The 18,250-nt window shown below is 40.8% G+C and overlaps 1 protein-coding gene across 3 annotated transcripts in view; it reads right to left on the reverse strand.

Moving 5' to 3' along the window:
• Positions 1 to 18,250, reverse strand: part of LOC139277163 (PX domain-containing protein kinase-like protein) — a 127,696-nt gene that overhangs the window by 37,290 nt on the left and 72,156 nt on the right. For all 3 annotated transcript variants that reach the window (XM_070895244.1, XM_070895246.1, XM_070895245.1), the window contains 6 exons: positions 12,529 to 12,603; positions 10,903 to 11,007; positions 9,973 to 10,074; positions 9,664 to 9,825; positions 8,740 to 8,857; positions 1,936 to 2,014 (listed from right to left, as the gene is read on the reverse strand). In XM_070895244.1, coding sequence (XP_070751345.1) covers positions 1,936 to 2,014; positions 8,740 to 8,857; positions 9,664 to 9,825; positions 9,973 to 10,074; positions 10,903 to 11,007; positions 12,529 to 12,603 — 641 coding nt within the window. The remainder of the gene's footprint in view (positions 1 to 1,935; positions 2,015 to 8,739; positions 8,858 to 9,663; positions 9,826 to 9,972; positions 10,075 to 10,902; positions 11,008 to 12,528; positions 12,604 to 18,250) is intronic.

The raw sequence follows: 18,250 nt of genomic DNA on the forward strand, positions 1-18,250 counted from the left end.
GCTGTGCTACATTACTTTACATAAACATAATGAATGACGGTTCTAGCCATTATCTCGGCAGTGGCCTTCAATTTCACCATCCCTTATATGCTCTTATTTCCGATTATCTCCAAGGTAGCCTTCTTGAATATGTTATGGGGTCTATATTCCCTTGGTTGTCTCCCAGTTAACATTTCTTCCCTCCTACTGAATGCCATCTTATCAAGCAAGTAGGAAGAGAAAACTAATGAGGGGGATTAAAGAATTCACAATGTCAGGGAGCTGCATAATTTGTGTGGCTCTGAAATTCGTGTATGCGTGGCCAAGACAATGCTGAATAAGGTGGCTAACTGGAAATTGTCTTGCAGTGCGCACATGGTATTTCCAGTGTACTTACAAGTTGGCTATTTCACAAACTGTACTCTTGGCATTTAAGGAATTCTAGCAGTGTTCCAATGTGTTAATGTCAGCAGTGCAATGGTTAATATTATTATACAATACTGCATGAAGCAGCAGCAAAAGATGAGAGGTTGGTCTGGGATCATTTTTACTCATGCTCATTTATGACAAGTGCTGAGCGTAGAAAGCAATTCTTCAGAAAAACCTTGATCTTTTCAAATCTGTCATCATTTTTCTCACATCTGTTCAAGTCCTGCAGATTCAGGAAATTAAATTCATCATGGCAATTTCTTTCCATTCTTGGAAAACCAGGCAATTCTGGGAGGGATGGTACCCTCTCAGCCATATATGGTTTCTCTCTGTCCTCTCACGCTCTGAACCAGTGCCTGGTTATCAAAGCAGCTCTTTCTCTGCTCTGTGTCCATTCTGAAATCGCTGTCCACAACCACATACTGCTTCTGTTTGCATTTTAATCTATTTTCAAAGCTCAGTAAGGCCCTTGAAATGGTGAGTAAGCACAGATTGCAGAGAGTGCTGAAGTGCACAGACTATAATGCATGGCCAAAAACAGGAAAATTGCAAGTACAGGCACATGCTCACACACAAACCAAAGTCAAAACACGATTAAGTACCTTGTTAGCATACAAATGGAAACTCCCACTAGTGTTTTTAAAAACCACCTCTACCACAGAAGTAATCGATGTTAAAGCCAAAAGGTAGTGAAATACAAAAAAAATCAATGCACTGCAATTTAGTAAAAATATAAAGTTGCACTAATTATGTAAGTAGCAAAGAAAACACCAAATTTGTTTGATTTTTCTATTTACATTTGTTGAAAGAAAAGCATTAAAACAATGTACATGTCAAATAATGCTACATATCAATTAAAATGAATTGCTTCTTACAGCTTAGTACAATGAGTTTTCTGTAAAATCTAAGTGTTGCTCAGTAGCTTCTTGAGTTTTACAAAATGCACTTTCTAATGCATTAGTAGGGAGTCAGCCCAAGCTGTGTTTGGCTCAAGGACAACTTTCAGAAATGCTCTAACACAGCACTATAAGGTAGATCCATGCCCACGATTACCCACATTGTGAGCTCGGGATTTCGATCATGTCCTATAGATTCATTGCAGTCCTTTGAATTCTGTTGGACAGCAATGCTGACTCTCAGCACGATAGCTGGGAAGGCCATGAATTGAAGCCCAGAATTGATCAGGTAGTCTGTCAAGGGCAGAAACGACCACAAGTAGCTGTACACCAACATAATAGACAGTGCATTTCTGTGTTAGTTTGAGAATGCACTTTTTGTTTCAAGAGCTGCAGTGCATTTATTTGTGCTGTTGATTCGTGTTGAGATTATCAAACTGATCTACACATGATTTGTACTTGCTTGTTTTGCAAACTCACAAACTTTCGGCTCAGAACAGTTCAACCCACATTAACGTTAAACAAACAAAGCAAATCCTTGTTCCATTTTATCATACACTTGAAGATAAAAATAATTGCTGTGCAAATATCCTAAACCAGGAAGATTAAACCAACGTGGTTTTCCACTTACGGTGTCTCCAACAGCTGGGCAATTGTTGGCATGCTTGTTTTCCAGGCTTCTGCAGAAAGGATAGACTGCAACACAGATACTGTAAAGAAAAGAAAATTCAGATACCATTCTCAAGAATCATCCTGTCCCTTGCACTCTTTTGATTTAGTTAAAGCAACCAACAAAAGCAAAGTTTAAAAAAAGGTATGCAACTGTGCAGCACTTAGTACTTTTCCCTTATAGATTAATACCTCATCTATAATAGGAAATAGGAACTGAACAAAAATGGATAATTCAGTTGATTACAATTAATAATGATCACAGAAATTACAATACAGAAAGGTTATTCGGCCCATCACATCTGTGCTGGTGCTCACTCTTCAATTTATTTTCTCAGCCCGCCTTGAAAAAAACTAGATATGCATTGCTCTCTCTCTCTTTTAGACGGTCCCTCGAATCGAGGATGATGTGCTTCCACACCAAAAAGGGACGAGTTCAATGAGTTCACAGGTGTTTCAATGAGGCACCTAATATTCCAGGTCCAAAACTGCATATCGAAAGGTGGAAGATGCCTGTGCGTGGATTTTTTTAACGTGTGGTGGCCGTTGTACACCAGCCACCACACGGGCTTGACAGAGCTTGGTCTTGGTCCAGTGGCAAGGGTTGACCAAGACGACTGGAGACCAAGCTCTGCTGCACGGACCTACTGCACATACATATTGCAGTGTGGGCTGGCACGTGCTGCCTCTGCGCCCATGCCTCTTCTGAGCTGCAAATTCATGCCTCTCCTGGGCCCCGATCATGCATGCATGAAAGACATGAATAGTGGCTCAAGGGGGTAGACTCCAGCACACAAGGGAAGTTGGATCGATTTACCACAGTGACTGACACCACTGACCACGAGACAGCATTGACAGCAGACTTGAATTTGTGACACCATTACACAAATTGATCCAGTATTGATGACAAGCTGAGCATAATACAAGTGTTAACATTATGACCCATCTGAAACTCAACAATTATTGAGTGGATAAATACATCACATGGTATAGCCCTGGACCCTAAAGACCAATAATTCCTGGCCCATGCTGAGTTAATAGATCTCAACTGGTGTAGTAGTAAAACTGATTCAATTGTTGTCGCAGGCTGAGGAGGAAATATTTGGCAGTGGCCATGCTCCTATTCATTATCTAAGGATTCTCCTGCTCGAATTGGATGCATGAATATCAGGTGAATAGCTTGCTGATATTCCCTGCGTAAGGATACAAATGAAGAATTGCCTAGGGCACTGTTACCACCATGGGCTTTACCCAAAATAAGTCACAGCCTTTAGGAAAGGAGCAGTATGGGTGGAAATTTAATGAAATACCTATGAAATCCCTCCAAAATACAGTAACATAAAAACATAAGAAATAGGAGTAGGCCATTTGGCCCCTCGAGCCTGCTCTGCCATTCAATAAGATCATGGCTGATCTGATCGTGGACTCGGCTCCACTTCCCTGCCCGCTCCCCATAACCCTTACCACTCAAAAATCTGTCTATCTCCACCTTAAATATATTCAATGACCCAGCCTCGATAACCCTCTGGAGCAGAAAATTCCACAGATTTACAACCCTCAGAGAAGAAATTCCTCCTCATCTCAGTTTTAAATGGGCAACCCCTTATTCTGAGACTATGCCCCCTAGTTTTAGTTTCCCCTATGAGTGGAAATATCCTCTCTGCATCCACCTTGTCGAGCCCCCCCATTATCTTACATATTTCGATAAGATCACTTCTCATTCTTCTGAACTCCAATGAGTATAGGCCCAACCTACGCAACCTATCTTCATAATTCAACCCTCTCATCTCCGGAATCAACCTAGTGAACCTTCTCTGAACAGCCTCCAATGCAAGTATATCCTTCCTTAAATACAGAGACCAAAACTGTACGGAGTACTCTAGGTGTGGCCTCACCAATACCCTGTACAGTTGTAGCAGAACTTCTCTGCTTTTATACTCCATCCCCCTTGCAATAAAGGCCAACATTCCATTTGCCTTCCTGATTACTTGCTGTACCTGCATACTAACTTTTTGTGTTTTATGCACCAGGACCCTTAGGTCCCTCTGTACTGCAGCACTTTGCAACTTTTCTCCATTTAAATTATAATTTGCTTATCTATTTTTTCTGCCAAAGTGGATAAGCTCACATTATCCTACATTATACGCCATCTGCCAAATGTTTTGCCCACTCACTTAGCCTGTCTATATCCCTTTGCAGATGTGTTGTGTCCTCCTCACAATTTACTTTCCCACCCATCTTTGTATCGTCAGCAAACTTGGCTACATTACATTCGGTCCCTTCATCCAAGTCATTAATATAGATTGTAAATAGTTGAGGCCCCAGCACCGATCTCTGCGGCACCCCACTAGTTACTGATTGCCAACCTGAGAATGAACCATTTAACCTGACTCTCTGTTTTCTGTTAGTTAGCCAATCCTCTATCCATGCTAATATATTACCCCCAACCCCGTGAGCTTTTATCTTGTGTAGTAACCGTTTATGTGGCATCTTATCAAATGCATTCTGGAAATCCAAATACAGCACATCCACTGGTTCCCCCTTATCCACCCTGCTCGATACATCCTCAAAGAACTCCAGCAAATTTGTCAAATATAATTTCCCCTTCATAAAACCATGCTGACTCTGCTTGAGTGAACTATGCTTTTCCAAATGTCCTGCTATTGCTTCCTTAATAAATGACTCCAGCAAATGATTAAGAAAGGGAAGATAGACTATGAAAGTAAACTAGCATAAAATATAAAAACAGATAGCAAAAGTTTCTATAGGTATATAAAAAATAAAAAAAGAGAAGCTAACGTAAATGTTGGTCCCTTAGAGGACAAGACCGGGGAACTAGTAATGGGGAACATGGAGATGGCAGAAACTCTGAACAAATATTTTGTATCAGTCTTTACGGTAGAGGACACTAACAATATTCCAACAGTGGATAGTCAAGGGGCTATGGGGAGGGAGGGGAAGAACTTAACACAATCACTAAGGAAGTGGTACTCAGTAAGATAATGGGACTAAAGGCAGATAAATCCCCTGGACCTGATGGCTTGCATCCGAGGGTCTTAAGAGAAGTAGCGGCAGGGATTGTGCATGCATTGGTTGTAATTTAGCAAAATTCCCTGGATTCTGGGGAGGTCCCAGCAGATTGGAAAACTGCAAATGTAACGCCCCTATTTAAAAAAGGAGGCAGACAAATAACAGGAAACTATAGACCAGTTAGCCTAATATCTGTGGTTGGGAAAATGTTGGGAGTCCATTATTAAAGAAGCAATAGCAGGACATTTGGATAACCAAAATTCAGTCAGGCAGAGTCAGCATGGATTTATGAAGGGGAAATCATGTTTGATAATTTTGCTGGAGTTCTATGAGGATGTAAAGAACAGGGTGGATAAAGGGGAACCAGTAGATGTCATGTATTTGGACTTCCAGAAGGCATTTGACAAGGTGCCACATAAAAGATTACTGCACAAGATAAAAGTTCATGGGGTTGGGGGTAATATATTAGCATGAATAGAGGACTGGCTAACTAACAGAAAACAGAGCGTTGGGATAAATGGTTCATTCTCTGGTTGGCAACCAGTAACTAGTGGGATGCTGCAGGGATCAGTGCTGGGGGCACAACTATTTACAATCTATATTAACGACTTCGAAGAAGGGACGATACAAAGATGGGAGGAAAAGCAATGTGTGAGGAGGACACAAAAAATCTGCAAAAGGACATAGACAGGCTAAGTGAGTGGGCAAAAATTTGGCAGATGGAGTATAATGTTGGAAAGTGTGAGGTCATGCACTTTGGCAGAAAAACATCAAAGAGCAAACTATTATTTAAATGGAGAAAGATTGCAAAGTGCCACAGTACAACAGGACCTAGGGGTACTTGTGCATGAAACACAAAAGGATAGTATGCAGGTACAGCAAGTGATCAGGAAGGCCAATGGTATCATGGCTTTTATTGCAATGGGGATGGAGTACAAAAGCAGGGAAGTCTTGCTACAGCTATATAAGGTTTGGTGAGGCCACACCTGGAATAATTTGGGTTTCCATATTTACAAAAGGATATACTTGTTTTGGAGGCAGTTCAGAGAAGGTTCACTAGGTTGATTCCGGGGATGAGGGGGGTTGACTTATGAGGAAAGGTTGAGTAGGTTGGGCCTCTACTCATTGGAGTTCAGAAGAATGAGAGGTGATCTTATCGAAACGTGTAAGATTATGAGGGGGCTTGACAAGGTGGATGCAGAGAGGAAGTTTCCACTGATGGGGGAGATTAGAACTAGAGGACATGATCTTAGAATAAGGGGCCGGCCGCCCATTTAAAACAGAGACGAGTAGGAATTTCTTCTCTCAGAAGGTTGTAAATCTGTGGAATTTGCTGTCTCGGAGAGCTGTGGAAGCTGGGACATTGAATAAATTTAAGACAGAAATAGACAGTTTCTTGAGCGATAAGGGGTTATGGGGAGCGGGCGGGGAAGTACAGCTGAGTCCATGATCAGATCAGTCATGATCTTATTGAATGGCCAAATCGCCTACTCCTGTTCCTATTTCTTATGTTCTTATTATTTTCCCAACGACAGATGTTAGGCTAACTGATCTATAGTTTCCTGCTTTCTGTCCGCCTTTTTTAAAATAGGGGCATTACATTTGTGGCTTTCCAATCCGCTGGGACATCCCCAGAATCCAGCGAATTTTGGTAGATTACAACCAATGCATCCACTATCTTTGCAGCCACTATCTTTTAAAGACCCTAGAACGCAAGCCATCAGGTCCAAGGAACTTGTCCGCCTTTAGTCCCATTATTTTACCGAGTACTACTTCTTTAATGATAGTGATTGTATTAAGTTCCTCCCTCCCTATAGCTCCTTGATTATCTACTATTGGGATGTTTTTAGTCTCTTCTACCGTGAAGACCGATACAAAATATTTGTTCAAAGTCTCTGCCATTTCCCTGTTCCCCATTATTAATTCACTAGTCTCATACTCGAAGGGATCAACATTTACTTTAGCCACTCTACCTTTTTATATACCTGTAGAAACTCTTAGTAATAGTCATACCTCTTAAATGATCGTAGCATTTAAAGCTTGCTGTCAAAATTTGTAGCCAAGTGCAGCTACAAACTCATCTACTGAGGCACTCCAAGTTCACAATGACTGCCTGCCCAGAAGCGTGTTCAAAATTAATGTTATTTCAGGTTACTTGTCCCAAGAAACCTTGCTTTAAGAATAACAAAATTGTGAAATAAAATATTATGGTAGAAAACAAATGTGAACTGTTCTGAAGCTATAGCTCATTTAGTTCTGTACTCATGACTACACCAAGTGTATAACACTTAGAATGAGAAATTGTCCCTGTTTTCATTCTCACTCAAAAAAATACTAGAGAGTTTGCCCCTGCCACCCACCTTTCCCCAAATATTTATTGACTTCAGTTTCACTCGGTCTCCTTAATGCCATACTCAGTCGAATGCTGCCTTGATGCCAAGGGCAGTAACATCCACCTTACCTCGCTTCTGGAATTCAACTCTTGTGTCTGTGTTTGGACCAAGACTGTAATGAGATCGGGAGCAGTGAGAGATAAAAAAAAAAAATACTTGGCTTTTTCCTGAGTTCAGCAATTAGTATTTGCTCCCCAAGTGCTGTAGTGTTAACATTATTAGGAGGCCCAGAGAAACTGAAGTCAATAGATATTGGGGGGTGGGGGGGCAAACTCTCCAGTTGTAACTTCCAACCCCTCCACCACCAGCATACTGTGGCTGCAGTGTGCACTATTTACAGGATGCACTGCAGTAACTTGCCAAGGCTTTTTAGGCAACGCCTCCCAATCCTGGTACTGGCTTGAATCATCAATGAGCTCATCACTGTAAGGGAAATGTTTTTACACAAAGCTGGCATTTAAGCACTCATGGGTTTATGACTGTATTCTATAATGTACATTGTTTCTTAACACCATTGTCACAGTAACCATCAATGATGTCACCAGCAGTCACAGTTTAAACAAGAAAAAAATAGAAATGGCAGACTAAGTGGTACAGTGTGTTAGCATGCTGGGTTATGATCCATCTAAACGAATAGTAGTTTAAAACTCGCTAATTGCATTTTTAACTCCTCCAGCTGGCAGACTTTTCCTGATTACTAGGTGAAATATATAAAAACAGCCTGTATGCAGTTTACATTGCTTCTCAAGCAGTGCTGCCTCTGGAGGATCTTGGAAAATCATTTTAGGAGGGTTTTAGAATCCACTGGGGCAATAATGCTATCGGATTTGTCTAATGACATTGTACCAGAGTCAGAGCTGCCTAGCGGCGGTAATGTTGCAAGATATGTACAGCACAAATCTTGTCCTACATATGCTACAACCTCATCAGTTTTTAAGTTAAGTTTTAAGAGATAAGAATTAGGCAAAAGTATTTGGATTAAATGGTACCATGTCATCAGCACAATACAACATTTCAAAATGCTTTGATAATTAAAGGTTATGTGGTCTGCATTCTGACAATGTGGTCAAGAACATACCTAATACTAGGATAATGGAAGCAAGACAAATGGATGTAGAACTTTTAGCAGCAATCCTCCTTCTCCAGGTGCACATGCCTGAGAACATTGACCAGCTGAAAAATCACAGGAGCTCATAGTATAATGATTGAACTTTGAAATAATCTAAATTCAAGCTTGTAGGGATAAATAGGCACAGTAATATCAAGTGACACACATTAACGAGGCTTGTAAAACATGTTGGTAATAATCAATAAGTAAACATGTGATTGAAAAAATGTCTAACCTATATCTGATGAAGGAGCAGAAGGGAAGCTGTCCACTGGCACTGGATCAGGTGGTCTTCCATAAGTCATTTCGTATAGTAAATGGCCAAAGGAATACACATCAATAGCTTCTGTAGTCTAGAAGGTACACATATATACAGAACAAAGTCATTATACATGCTAAATGTGATAATCAAATATTGCAATGTGAAAATTAAGCATATTTTTCACTTTCTAAAAGATCCCAGCCAAGGACATGACAATAAAAGGATGATGATATGTTCGACTCACCCCTCCAATTTCCCCTTTGACCTTATTTCCAGTCAAGCCCCTTCACCCCACTCCACCCCCACCGCTCCTCTCGACTGACATCATCTGCAGAAATCAAGAGCTTCACATGTAGAGAATCAAAATCTGAACACAAATCTCGCTACTCTATGGGAAGCCACCTCCAGCCCACCTGCACACAGGAATTTTTAGATCATTTTGCAAGAAACATTTCCCCAAATATCTGAATGAAAGATTAAGTAATTACTTCTTTAACTTTTAAAATGCAAGAAAAGATTTGTATATTATGAACAATAACGATTTTTAAATTTATTCCACAAAATTTTAATTATTTTGTCGTCAACAACCCAAAAGCCTTAGCTGGCATTAAATCTCACCTGCCTTGAGTAAATTGCACCAGTTCTAATGCCTGGCTGCTAGATAAAGCACTTCTTTAGTAGCAGAGGAAAAGCTGAGACTAACTGTACTCAGTAAAAGTGCCATCTTTAGATAACCTAAGCAGTATGAATAACTATGTAGATTTACTCAGCACATCCAACTGTAAGACAAAGTGATGTTATACGAGGAAGGATGACCTGAACTAAAAACAAGACAAGGATAGCAGCTTTAAAGAATCAGAACGTTTATTTACACTGATAAGGACAGTGAATACTCACATTGATTTTCCTGGACTGTGTGTAATAAGGTCTATAATAGCTGGGCAGTCCTAGCAATGAGTTTTCTAAATCCAGTAATTTACATGTATCTCCATCAAGCATCACATTTGAAGGGTGAAGATGTCCATATGGAATTTTTTTTTCGTGAAGAAACTTCAAGACCTGGAATCAAAATCAAACTGATCACCAAGGTGTGCACTTACCAAAACCAAAAAAATACACAAATGTCAAGTCAAATTGTTTTAAGGAACATTAAAATAGGGTTAATGACAGATAGACAGAAAGACAGAAAGACAGATGTTGATTTACCTCCAGTATTTGTCTCCCAAAAGTTTTTATCTGTTGAAGGTCAAGACCTTGAATTTTCTTAGGGCTGCAGTATTTCTTCATAAAAGGATCTTTTGGTTTAGCCTTTATGCAAAATAAATCATTACATTTAACAGAATTACAATTTATATGAATTATATTCATAATTATATAAAATCAAAACTAATATTTTTATATAAACAAGTTTATTTGTAAATGTATTCAGCCTTTTACAACAGTATGCAATGTGCATCCTTCAGAACATTCAAATACCTTGGCGATAACCAGCCTCTGTAAATCAACCAATTAGTAACATTTGAAGATCCGTAACATTAATGGCTTTTAGTTTTCTCTAATCTTATTGAATCACCACCTTACAGTTTCACCAGCAGACAATAAATGCATAATATTGCTCACAATTAAATTTAAGTTAACTGTAATATAGAAATGCTACTCAGTGAGGTCCACAATATACTCAACAGTTAATCATGTACACAATTCTTTATTACATCATGAAATTATTTTCAGCATGCCATTTCGTGTTTCTAAAGATGTCCTTCTCAACATTGCAACATAACCAAAAGATTGCTCTCCAGAGGAGACTGTCTTTTCAACTGCATATTAGTTAATGAATGCGAGAGTTTCAGGTCCACACACCAGCTCAGTTACTGATTAACTTTGAGGTTGAGCAGAACTTCAAAGATAAGTATGATCATAGATTTCTGGAGAGAAAAAAAAAACGGGCCAAAAGCAATTTCTAGACCATTATACTGCAATATTGTGATACCCTTAGTTGCTGTTGGCAGAGGAAAGTTAAAAGTATCAATGTTCAGACAAAATCAAATTTGGGTTCTGAAAATTCTGGCAAGAAATATCTTAGAAACGGAAGAACAGCTTAGTCTAATTTAATATTTGCTATTTAATGGGACGTACCTTGCAGATATAATCTCTTAGTGTTCCTTTCTCATTATACATTCGGATTACGAGTCCTGAAGATTCGCTAGCTGTGGCAAATGTGACGGGATAGATGTACGGGTGCTAGAGGTTAAAATAAAAACAATGTTTTTCTCAGACCAGAATTCAACTCGCATCGAATCGAAGGTTTACCAGCAGCTTTAGTTTTTTTTTTTAAAGTCTACTATTGACCCATTCTCCCCCAATGTCTTAAAGGTCACATCAAGGTGTTGCACCATACAGAATAGAGGACCCAGATCTGATCCTCGGTTGCTGCTAATCATAGTTAGCACATTGCCAGAAAAGGGGGATGGGGGGAAGGAGGGCAAGGGAGACCCAAAATTGGTCTCGAGAGGGGAAAAATCTAGCAACTCTGATCTAGCAACCTGGGAAGTACGCATGCATACATGCATGTCAAATGAGAATTGGGCTTCACTTTGATGTCCCCGATATTAAATAGCTCGCCTAGTAATAGACAAGGAGAAAACTGAAGGGGAAAAAAAAAAAACACCTGGGAGAAGTTATAAACATTTAAACTAGAATTTTCACTTTTTTGTTTCGAAATACTCAAGTCTTTTGGGGAGCAGCATCATATGGTCTCACAAAACAGGTCTAGGAAAGGCTCAGGAAGCATGGGTAAGAACCGTACTAATACAAAGGCATAATACTGCGGATACTGGAAATCCGAAATAAAAACAGAAAGTGATGGAAATACTTAGCAGGTCGACAAAGGGTCAGCAACCTGAAACATTAACCCTGTTTCTCTCTCCACAGATGCTGCCTGATCCGCTGAGTATTTCCAGCATTTTCAGTTTTTATTTAAGAAACTGTACTGTTTTGATTGAAGTATAATATGGGCAGCCGAGAACAGAAGAGATAAAAGCCAGGAGCTATCAAGAAACGGCTCACTTTAATCACAGTTTCTAAAATGAATCTTTCTTCTTCAGAGAAATAACATTTCATCTAAACAATCAATTTGAAATGGAAGGACTAATGGGAACAAGATTAATTTTGCAAATGTGTATTTTTATTTTTTCTGTATCTTGTTAGCCAAAATGAACTTCCCAATATTAGATATTGTGACTAGTAGGTTGGTATCAATTGTTGATAAAATGTTGATAAAACAATGGAAAACCTATTGAATATATCTTATGAAGCACAGGAACAGATCTCCCTTGGCTGGCAGAAATTTGCTTTTTGTTTTGCTTTCTTTCCTTCACTTTTCCAACAATTTCTCAGAAGCATCCAGCAGGTATTGTGGGAATCAGCCAAATCTTTTAGTGAGAATTTGTTCTCAAACACCTCATTCCTTTCTTCTCTTAACACTCTTTTTCCCTTCTTCCCAGTTTGGTAATAAGGAAGTATTCCACTTAAAATCTGCAAAGGAGTCTTCCATTTAGCATTGCAGCCTAGATGTGGTCACTTATGGCAGTAAGCAAATTGCCTCTGAATTGAAGCCCACGTATGTATAACAGTTTGATTCTAATGTTTATTGGTCAAGTACGACAGTAGTTATACTATCACAAATGAACTGTAAATGTCCAGAATAGCCTAATACTATATAGCCTCCGTTTTGCTTTAAATTGGTTTTGAATGATTACTTACAGACCAAGAAGGTAAAAGCTTCATTGCTGATTGAAAATCTTTATCAGACAGGAACATATTGGGTCCAAGGTCAGCCTGTAAAATCACAAGACAAATAATAGGTGAATACCATTGAATCCATCTAAGCTCATCCACCCAGAAACACCTCAAGGGCCCCTCACCATCAGCCATAGCATCCAACTGTCTCTTAAATGATTCCAATCCTCCTCCAATTGTAGCTGATAAGTTCAAAATTGAATAAACTATATTAAAGTAAAAAACTCCATATAAAAGTCAACCTACTTGGTGTGGGAAGCACGGGGTTAATGTGAATGCTGCTTTGAAATACTGTAGCTATCTAACAAGGCATGATGGGAAGCTTTGCCAAAACAGACAGAAGCAGTGTCAGCAGTTAATATGTAACAGCTGGTATAAAGATGTTTCCCGATACCTTGTTACAGAGGCAATGGTAAAGATGAAACCCTGTGACAGAGGCAATGGGCAAACAGAAGACAGTCGAGATAACAGAATGCATCTTCTGAGAGCTTACGTGATTAACAATTGACAGTTGCTCGGTTGTTGATCGCATAAGCTCTTAGTTTGTCAACGGTCGAGTTTCACTTCTGCTGGATTATGTATAAAGACATTGCCACGACTACTGTAAAGTTGAGCGACTTTGGGACTTGATTTTGGGATGCCGAACGCTCTCCCTTGCATGCTTGTATTAAAGAATTCTCGTATCGTGGACGGGAAGTGACGTCCAGTGGTGTTTTTCCCCACAATTGGCGTAGTCGGCAGGATCCGCTGACGGTCTGGAGATCGAAACCCTGGGAGACCGACAGAAAAGAGGGTAAGTAAAATTAATATACTACCCTTGGTTAGGTCTGTCTATCTCCTCAGTGGTTTTGCTGGGCCAACAGGGATTTACGACAAAACGGAGTCACGGTGACCACGTTTGAGAAGGCAGCGCTGTGTTAAAGGATTACGAGAGTCACGGGAATGTAAGCGAAGGAAATAACTTGACCAGACTTAAAAGTGTCGACGACAAGTTTAGACATAGACTGGCGAGTAACCGGTACTGGGGTCGGTTAACAAAATGATTGATACATCAGAGGACCTTCAGGGTCGGATAACAGAATCTCTGTTGAGAAAGCGTGATAAGATTAAGGGAAAGATGGAGTAAGGAGGATGGTATCCGGAGGGAAGTCCGGAGTGCCAGAGGGAATGGTGGAAAAAGGAAAGTAGGCATAAGGAAGATAAAGCAATTATAATACTCTATCACACTCAGTCAAGAATGTGTAGAGATGGCGAAGAACGTCAGGAAAGAATGACAAAAGAAAACGAGGAAAAATAAATAAGAACAAAATTAGAAGAAAACGAAGAACTAAATGAAAAATTAAATAAAGTAAGAAGAGTAGGTGTCAAATGCTCCACAGTATTAAAAGGGAGATCAAAACCAAGTGCCCCAATAACGAAGGAACTATTTTAGGGATGGATTATATTAGAAGAGGCGGGTGCCCTTATAGATCCAAGGCAGAGGAAGGTTATCTGGTCAAATACCACGGGGAACAAGAAACATAAATCAGGACTGCGAGTAAGCCCCAAAAAGGCAGAGATAGAAACATAGAAAATAGGTGCAGGAGTAGGCCATTCGATCCTTCGAGCCTGCACGACCATTCAATAATATCATGGCTGATCATTCGCTCAGTACGCCTTTCCTGCTTTCTCTCCATACCCCTTGATACCTTTAGCCGTAAGGGCCATATCTAACTCCCTCTTGAATATATCCAATGAACTGGCATCAACAACTTTCTGCGGTAGGGAATTCCACAGGTTAACAACTCTCTGAGTGAAGAAGTTTCTCCTCATCTCAGTCCTAAATGGCCTACCCCTTATCCTAAGACTGTGTCCCCTGGTTCTGGACTTCCCCAACATCAGGAACATTCTTTCCACATCTAACCTGTCCAGTTCCATCAGAATCTTATATGTTTCTATGAGATCCCCTCTCATCCTTCTAAACTCCAGTGTATAAAGGCCCAGTTGATCCAGTCTCTCCTCATATGTCAGTCCAGCCATCCCGGGAATCAGTCTGGTAGGTCAGACTTCCGTGCAATATCTGGGACATACCATCCAATATCTGGGACATACCATCCAACAGGGGCATAAGGCTATGTCCGATGACTGACGGGCAGCAATCAAAGAAATGCCCAGACCAATTAATGTAAGGGGAGTCAGGCAAGTTTTAGAACTTTTTAACTATCGCTGGAATTTTATCCGAGGGATCACGTCCTTAGTAGCCCCCATTCAAGATCTCATTAAAGGAGGGAAGCCCCCTGGGTGACCGGAACAGGAATTGGCGTATACGCAAGTTAAGCAAGCCCCGACTAGTTCCCTAGCTTTGAGGTTGCCCGATATGAGTAAACTGTGGACCTCTACTGTGATAATGAAGGAGATTTTTACAATGCTATATTGGTACAAGAACATGGAGGTAGGAAACAACATGTAGCCTATTAGTCCACCCGCCAATCACCGGTAACAGCCAGACTGCCCCGATGCGTCGCGGCCTTAGATTGTGCCGCCTGGGCAGTTCGCATCAGTGATCCAGTCGTGATGGCAGGACAGACCATATTACACACCCAGCATACTTTAGTGGAACTACTGAACACAGGAAAGTTGAGGGCTGTTTCTGATAGCCAATGGGCAGCCTGGGAAGCAGTGCTTATTCCCAAAAATAAATTATTCGAGACCATGGGGTGAACCCTGCAACTGGAGTTCTGACACAAGGGACAGAGCATGAAAGTGAGTCAGTAGTAGAAGTAGAGGAGAGTTGTGGGGTCAAGGATACGCCATTGGAAGAGTCCATTTCAGGTTCTCATGATTAGCAATACTTGTGTATATGCTTAGACATGAGAGGAGGGGGACGTTGGAAATACTGGTCACATGTAAAACCGTTTGAAATTGAATCAAAATCTGTTTCAGCCAACAGGAGGGCCACCAGCCGATGTCTTAATTATTTTGTTGCTGATAAAGGATGCGGCGACTGAACATCGTCCTGGAAGCACTGGGGATCCTCCTCCTGGTATTCCAGGGTAGATGTCCAAAGCAAACATCAGGACCAAAGAATGGGTTGGTTTTGGTCCCAACAGGAAATGTAATGCATGATAATGTACACCATGAATTGGTACCCGTGATACTAGACTTGACAGACATAGGTCTTCCCTGGTGGTGCTCAAATAAAACACAGAAGCTGTATCAAAAACTAACCAGACAAGTACTGGAACAAGGGGTTAAAGGGAATGGCCATGCCCCGGCCAACACCACAAAAGGCGACACAGGAGAGATACGCTTAATGATGTGGTGGCCATGTTTAACACTGGAAGCTCAATAGTTAATGCGATTGGTTTAGCAACCCTGGACAGTAAAATTAGAGACCTGGGATCCAGAATTAAAGAAATTCTAAGGGAGCAGAATCAGAACCAGGACTCCCAACTGACTGAGGATTAGGTCCTTATTGGTCGGCTTCAGGGCATGGCTACTGTCCTCGAGGCACATGCCCAAACCATGAATAAAATTATTAAGGAGGACCATAAAGCCTCCGAGAATGCTGCAAGGAATGATGGTTTGTAGCCCATTTGAAAATTGTGTGGTGGTACAGACCAAGGAAAATTTAGCCCAGATAAAGGAAGGTGAGGTACCCTTATGGATTAGCAACGAGCAATTGGCTAATCTATCCCGTCAAGGAAAGACTATCCCAGGATAGCAACTCAGGGGAATGGTGCGGGTAATATCCCACCCAAATTGAATGTAAAGTGAACGGTGGCAGTCTGCCGGGACTGATACTTGCAATACCAGTGATTGTACCGGGAACAGAGCTTCGAGAGGTATATCAAGTCCAAAACATCGGAATCATTAAGAGAAATACATACATAACGTATCATGAGATATTACTCTATGCAGTAACATATGAAGATAGTTTAGTGGGAACCAAGTTGGAAGGTTGTGTCACCAGTCAGGGAATAACAATTTGCCCTCATAAGCGGATCTCTCCTGTACTGCCTTTTGTGGTGTTGGCCGAGGTACGGCCATTCCCTCTAACCCTTTGTTCCAGCACTTGTCTGGTTAGTTTTTGATACAGCTTCTGGGTTTTGACCTAATTGCGGCCTGTGGATTTATCATATCAAAGGGATAAACTGTACTATGGAGGCCATTGGAGCCCGTTTAACACCAACGCGGGCTGCTTATGTCAACAAAGGAGTACTCTGCAACCACGAACGAGAAAACTTTTGAGTACACAGACCAGATCTGTGAGATCCCCAGCCCACTGTTCTGTTTCATCCTAGAGGTACCGGTGAGGATTGGACGGGAAGAACTGATCGATATACATAGACGAGAGTCCACTTCAATCCAGGTGTCCGAAGACATCAAGAAAGAACTGCCAAACTACATCAACAAATTTGGGTACGAAGTGACCCACTGCTAGAACACATGGTGGAGCTGTGAAAAAAGATCATCGAATGCCAGAAGATGTACTACACGTTCCAGCATCAGAACATGGACATAAAAAAGGAACTAGAGGAAATTTGGTGGGATGACTTATGGGACTGGGGACTGAATAGTCAGATCCATCCATGGATCCACATAATATCACGTGTTAATGGTGATTCAACTGTCGATTGTTGTATATCTCCTTCATGATATCTGTGGATGGGCCCGGCGAAGGAAAGCCAAAAGGTTGGCTAAAGCAATAACTCGAATAAGGGAAGGGGAAAGCACACCTCTCAAACGAGGCCTGTATCAAAGTATTTACAGCAATCCAAGACAGGTGGGACTATAGGCAGCTAGAGATAGAGAATACGTAGTGGTAGCTTATACCCAGGTACAGTCAGGTCATTAGGACACTGGTGTCGCCGTAAGAGGTTCAATAGTCAGGATGCCACATTTGTGGCTGTCCAGAGGATCCCTGGATATGAAGCCTTGGGTAGAACATCCGAGTGTGGCTGTTGGGCAGGGAAAGGATTCCTGACCAGGGCCAATAGGAGGGATTGATGTGGGAAGCACAGGGTTAATGTGAATGCCGTTTTGAAGCACTGCAGCTATGTTACAAGGCATGATGGGAAGCTTTGCCAAAACAGACAGAAACAGTGTCAGCAGTTAATATGTAACAGTTGGTATAAAGACGTTTCATGATACCTTGTGACAGAGGCAATGGGCAAACAGAAGACAGTTGAGATAACAGAATATATCTGCTGAGAGCTTACATGATTAACAATTGACAGTTGCTCGGTTGTTGATTGCGTAAGCTCTTAGGTTGTCAACTGTCGAGTTTCGTTTATGCTGGATTATGTATAAATACATTGCCATGACTACAGTAAATTGATTTTGGGATGCCAAATACTCTCCCCGCATGCTTGTATTAAAGAATTCTCGTATCGTGGACTAAAAATTACTTGGAGTGGTGTTTTTTCCCACAATACTACTGAACCGAATCACGTATATCATGATCTTCCACACCAATATATAAAATATTACAATCTTGTCTGAGCACACTTCAATTGTCAACTTTTCCATTATAAAGTCTCATCTCCACATTTATAATAGAAACTGACTATGACATCTTGTCGTGCTGTAATTACCACTCTACCCAGTGGAGATGTGGTTTACAATCTAATAAAACTAATCTTCATTGTTATTTAGGAAATATTAAAGACAATGCAAAGATTGCAGATAAAACATACAGATTAGT

Source organism: Pristiophorus japonicus, chromosome 12, assembly GCF_044704955.1.
Source record: "Pristiophorus japonicus isolate sPriJap1 chromosome 12, sPriJap1.hap1, whole genome shotgun sequence".
NCBI lineage: Eukaryota > Metazoa > Chordata > Chondrichthyes > Pristiophoridae > Pristiophorus > Pristiophorus japonicus.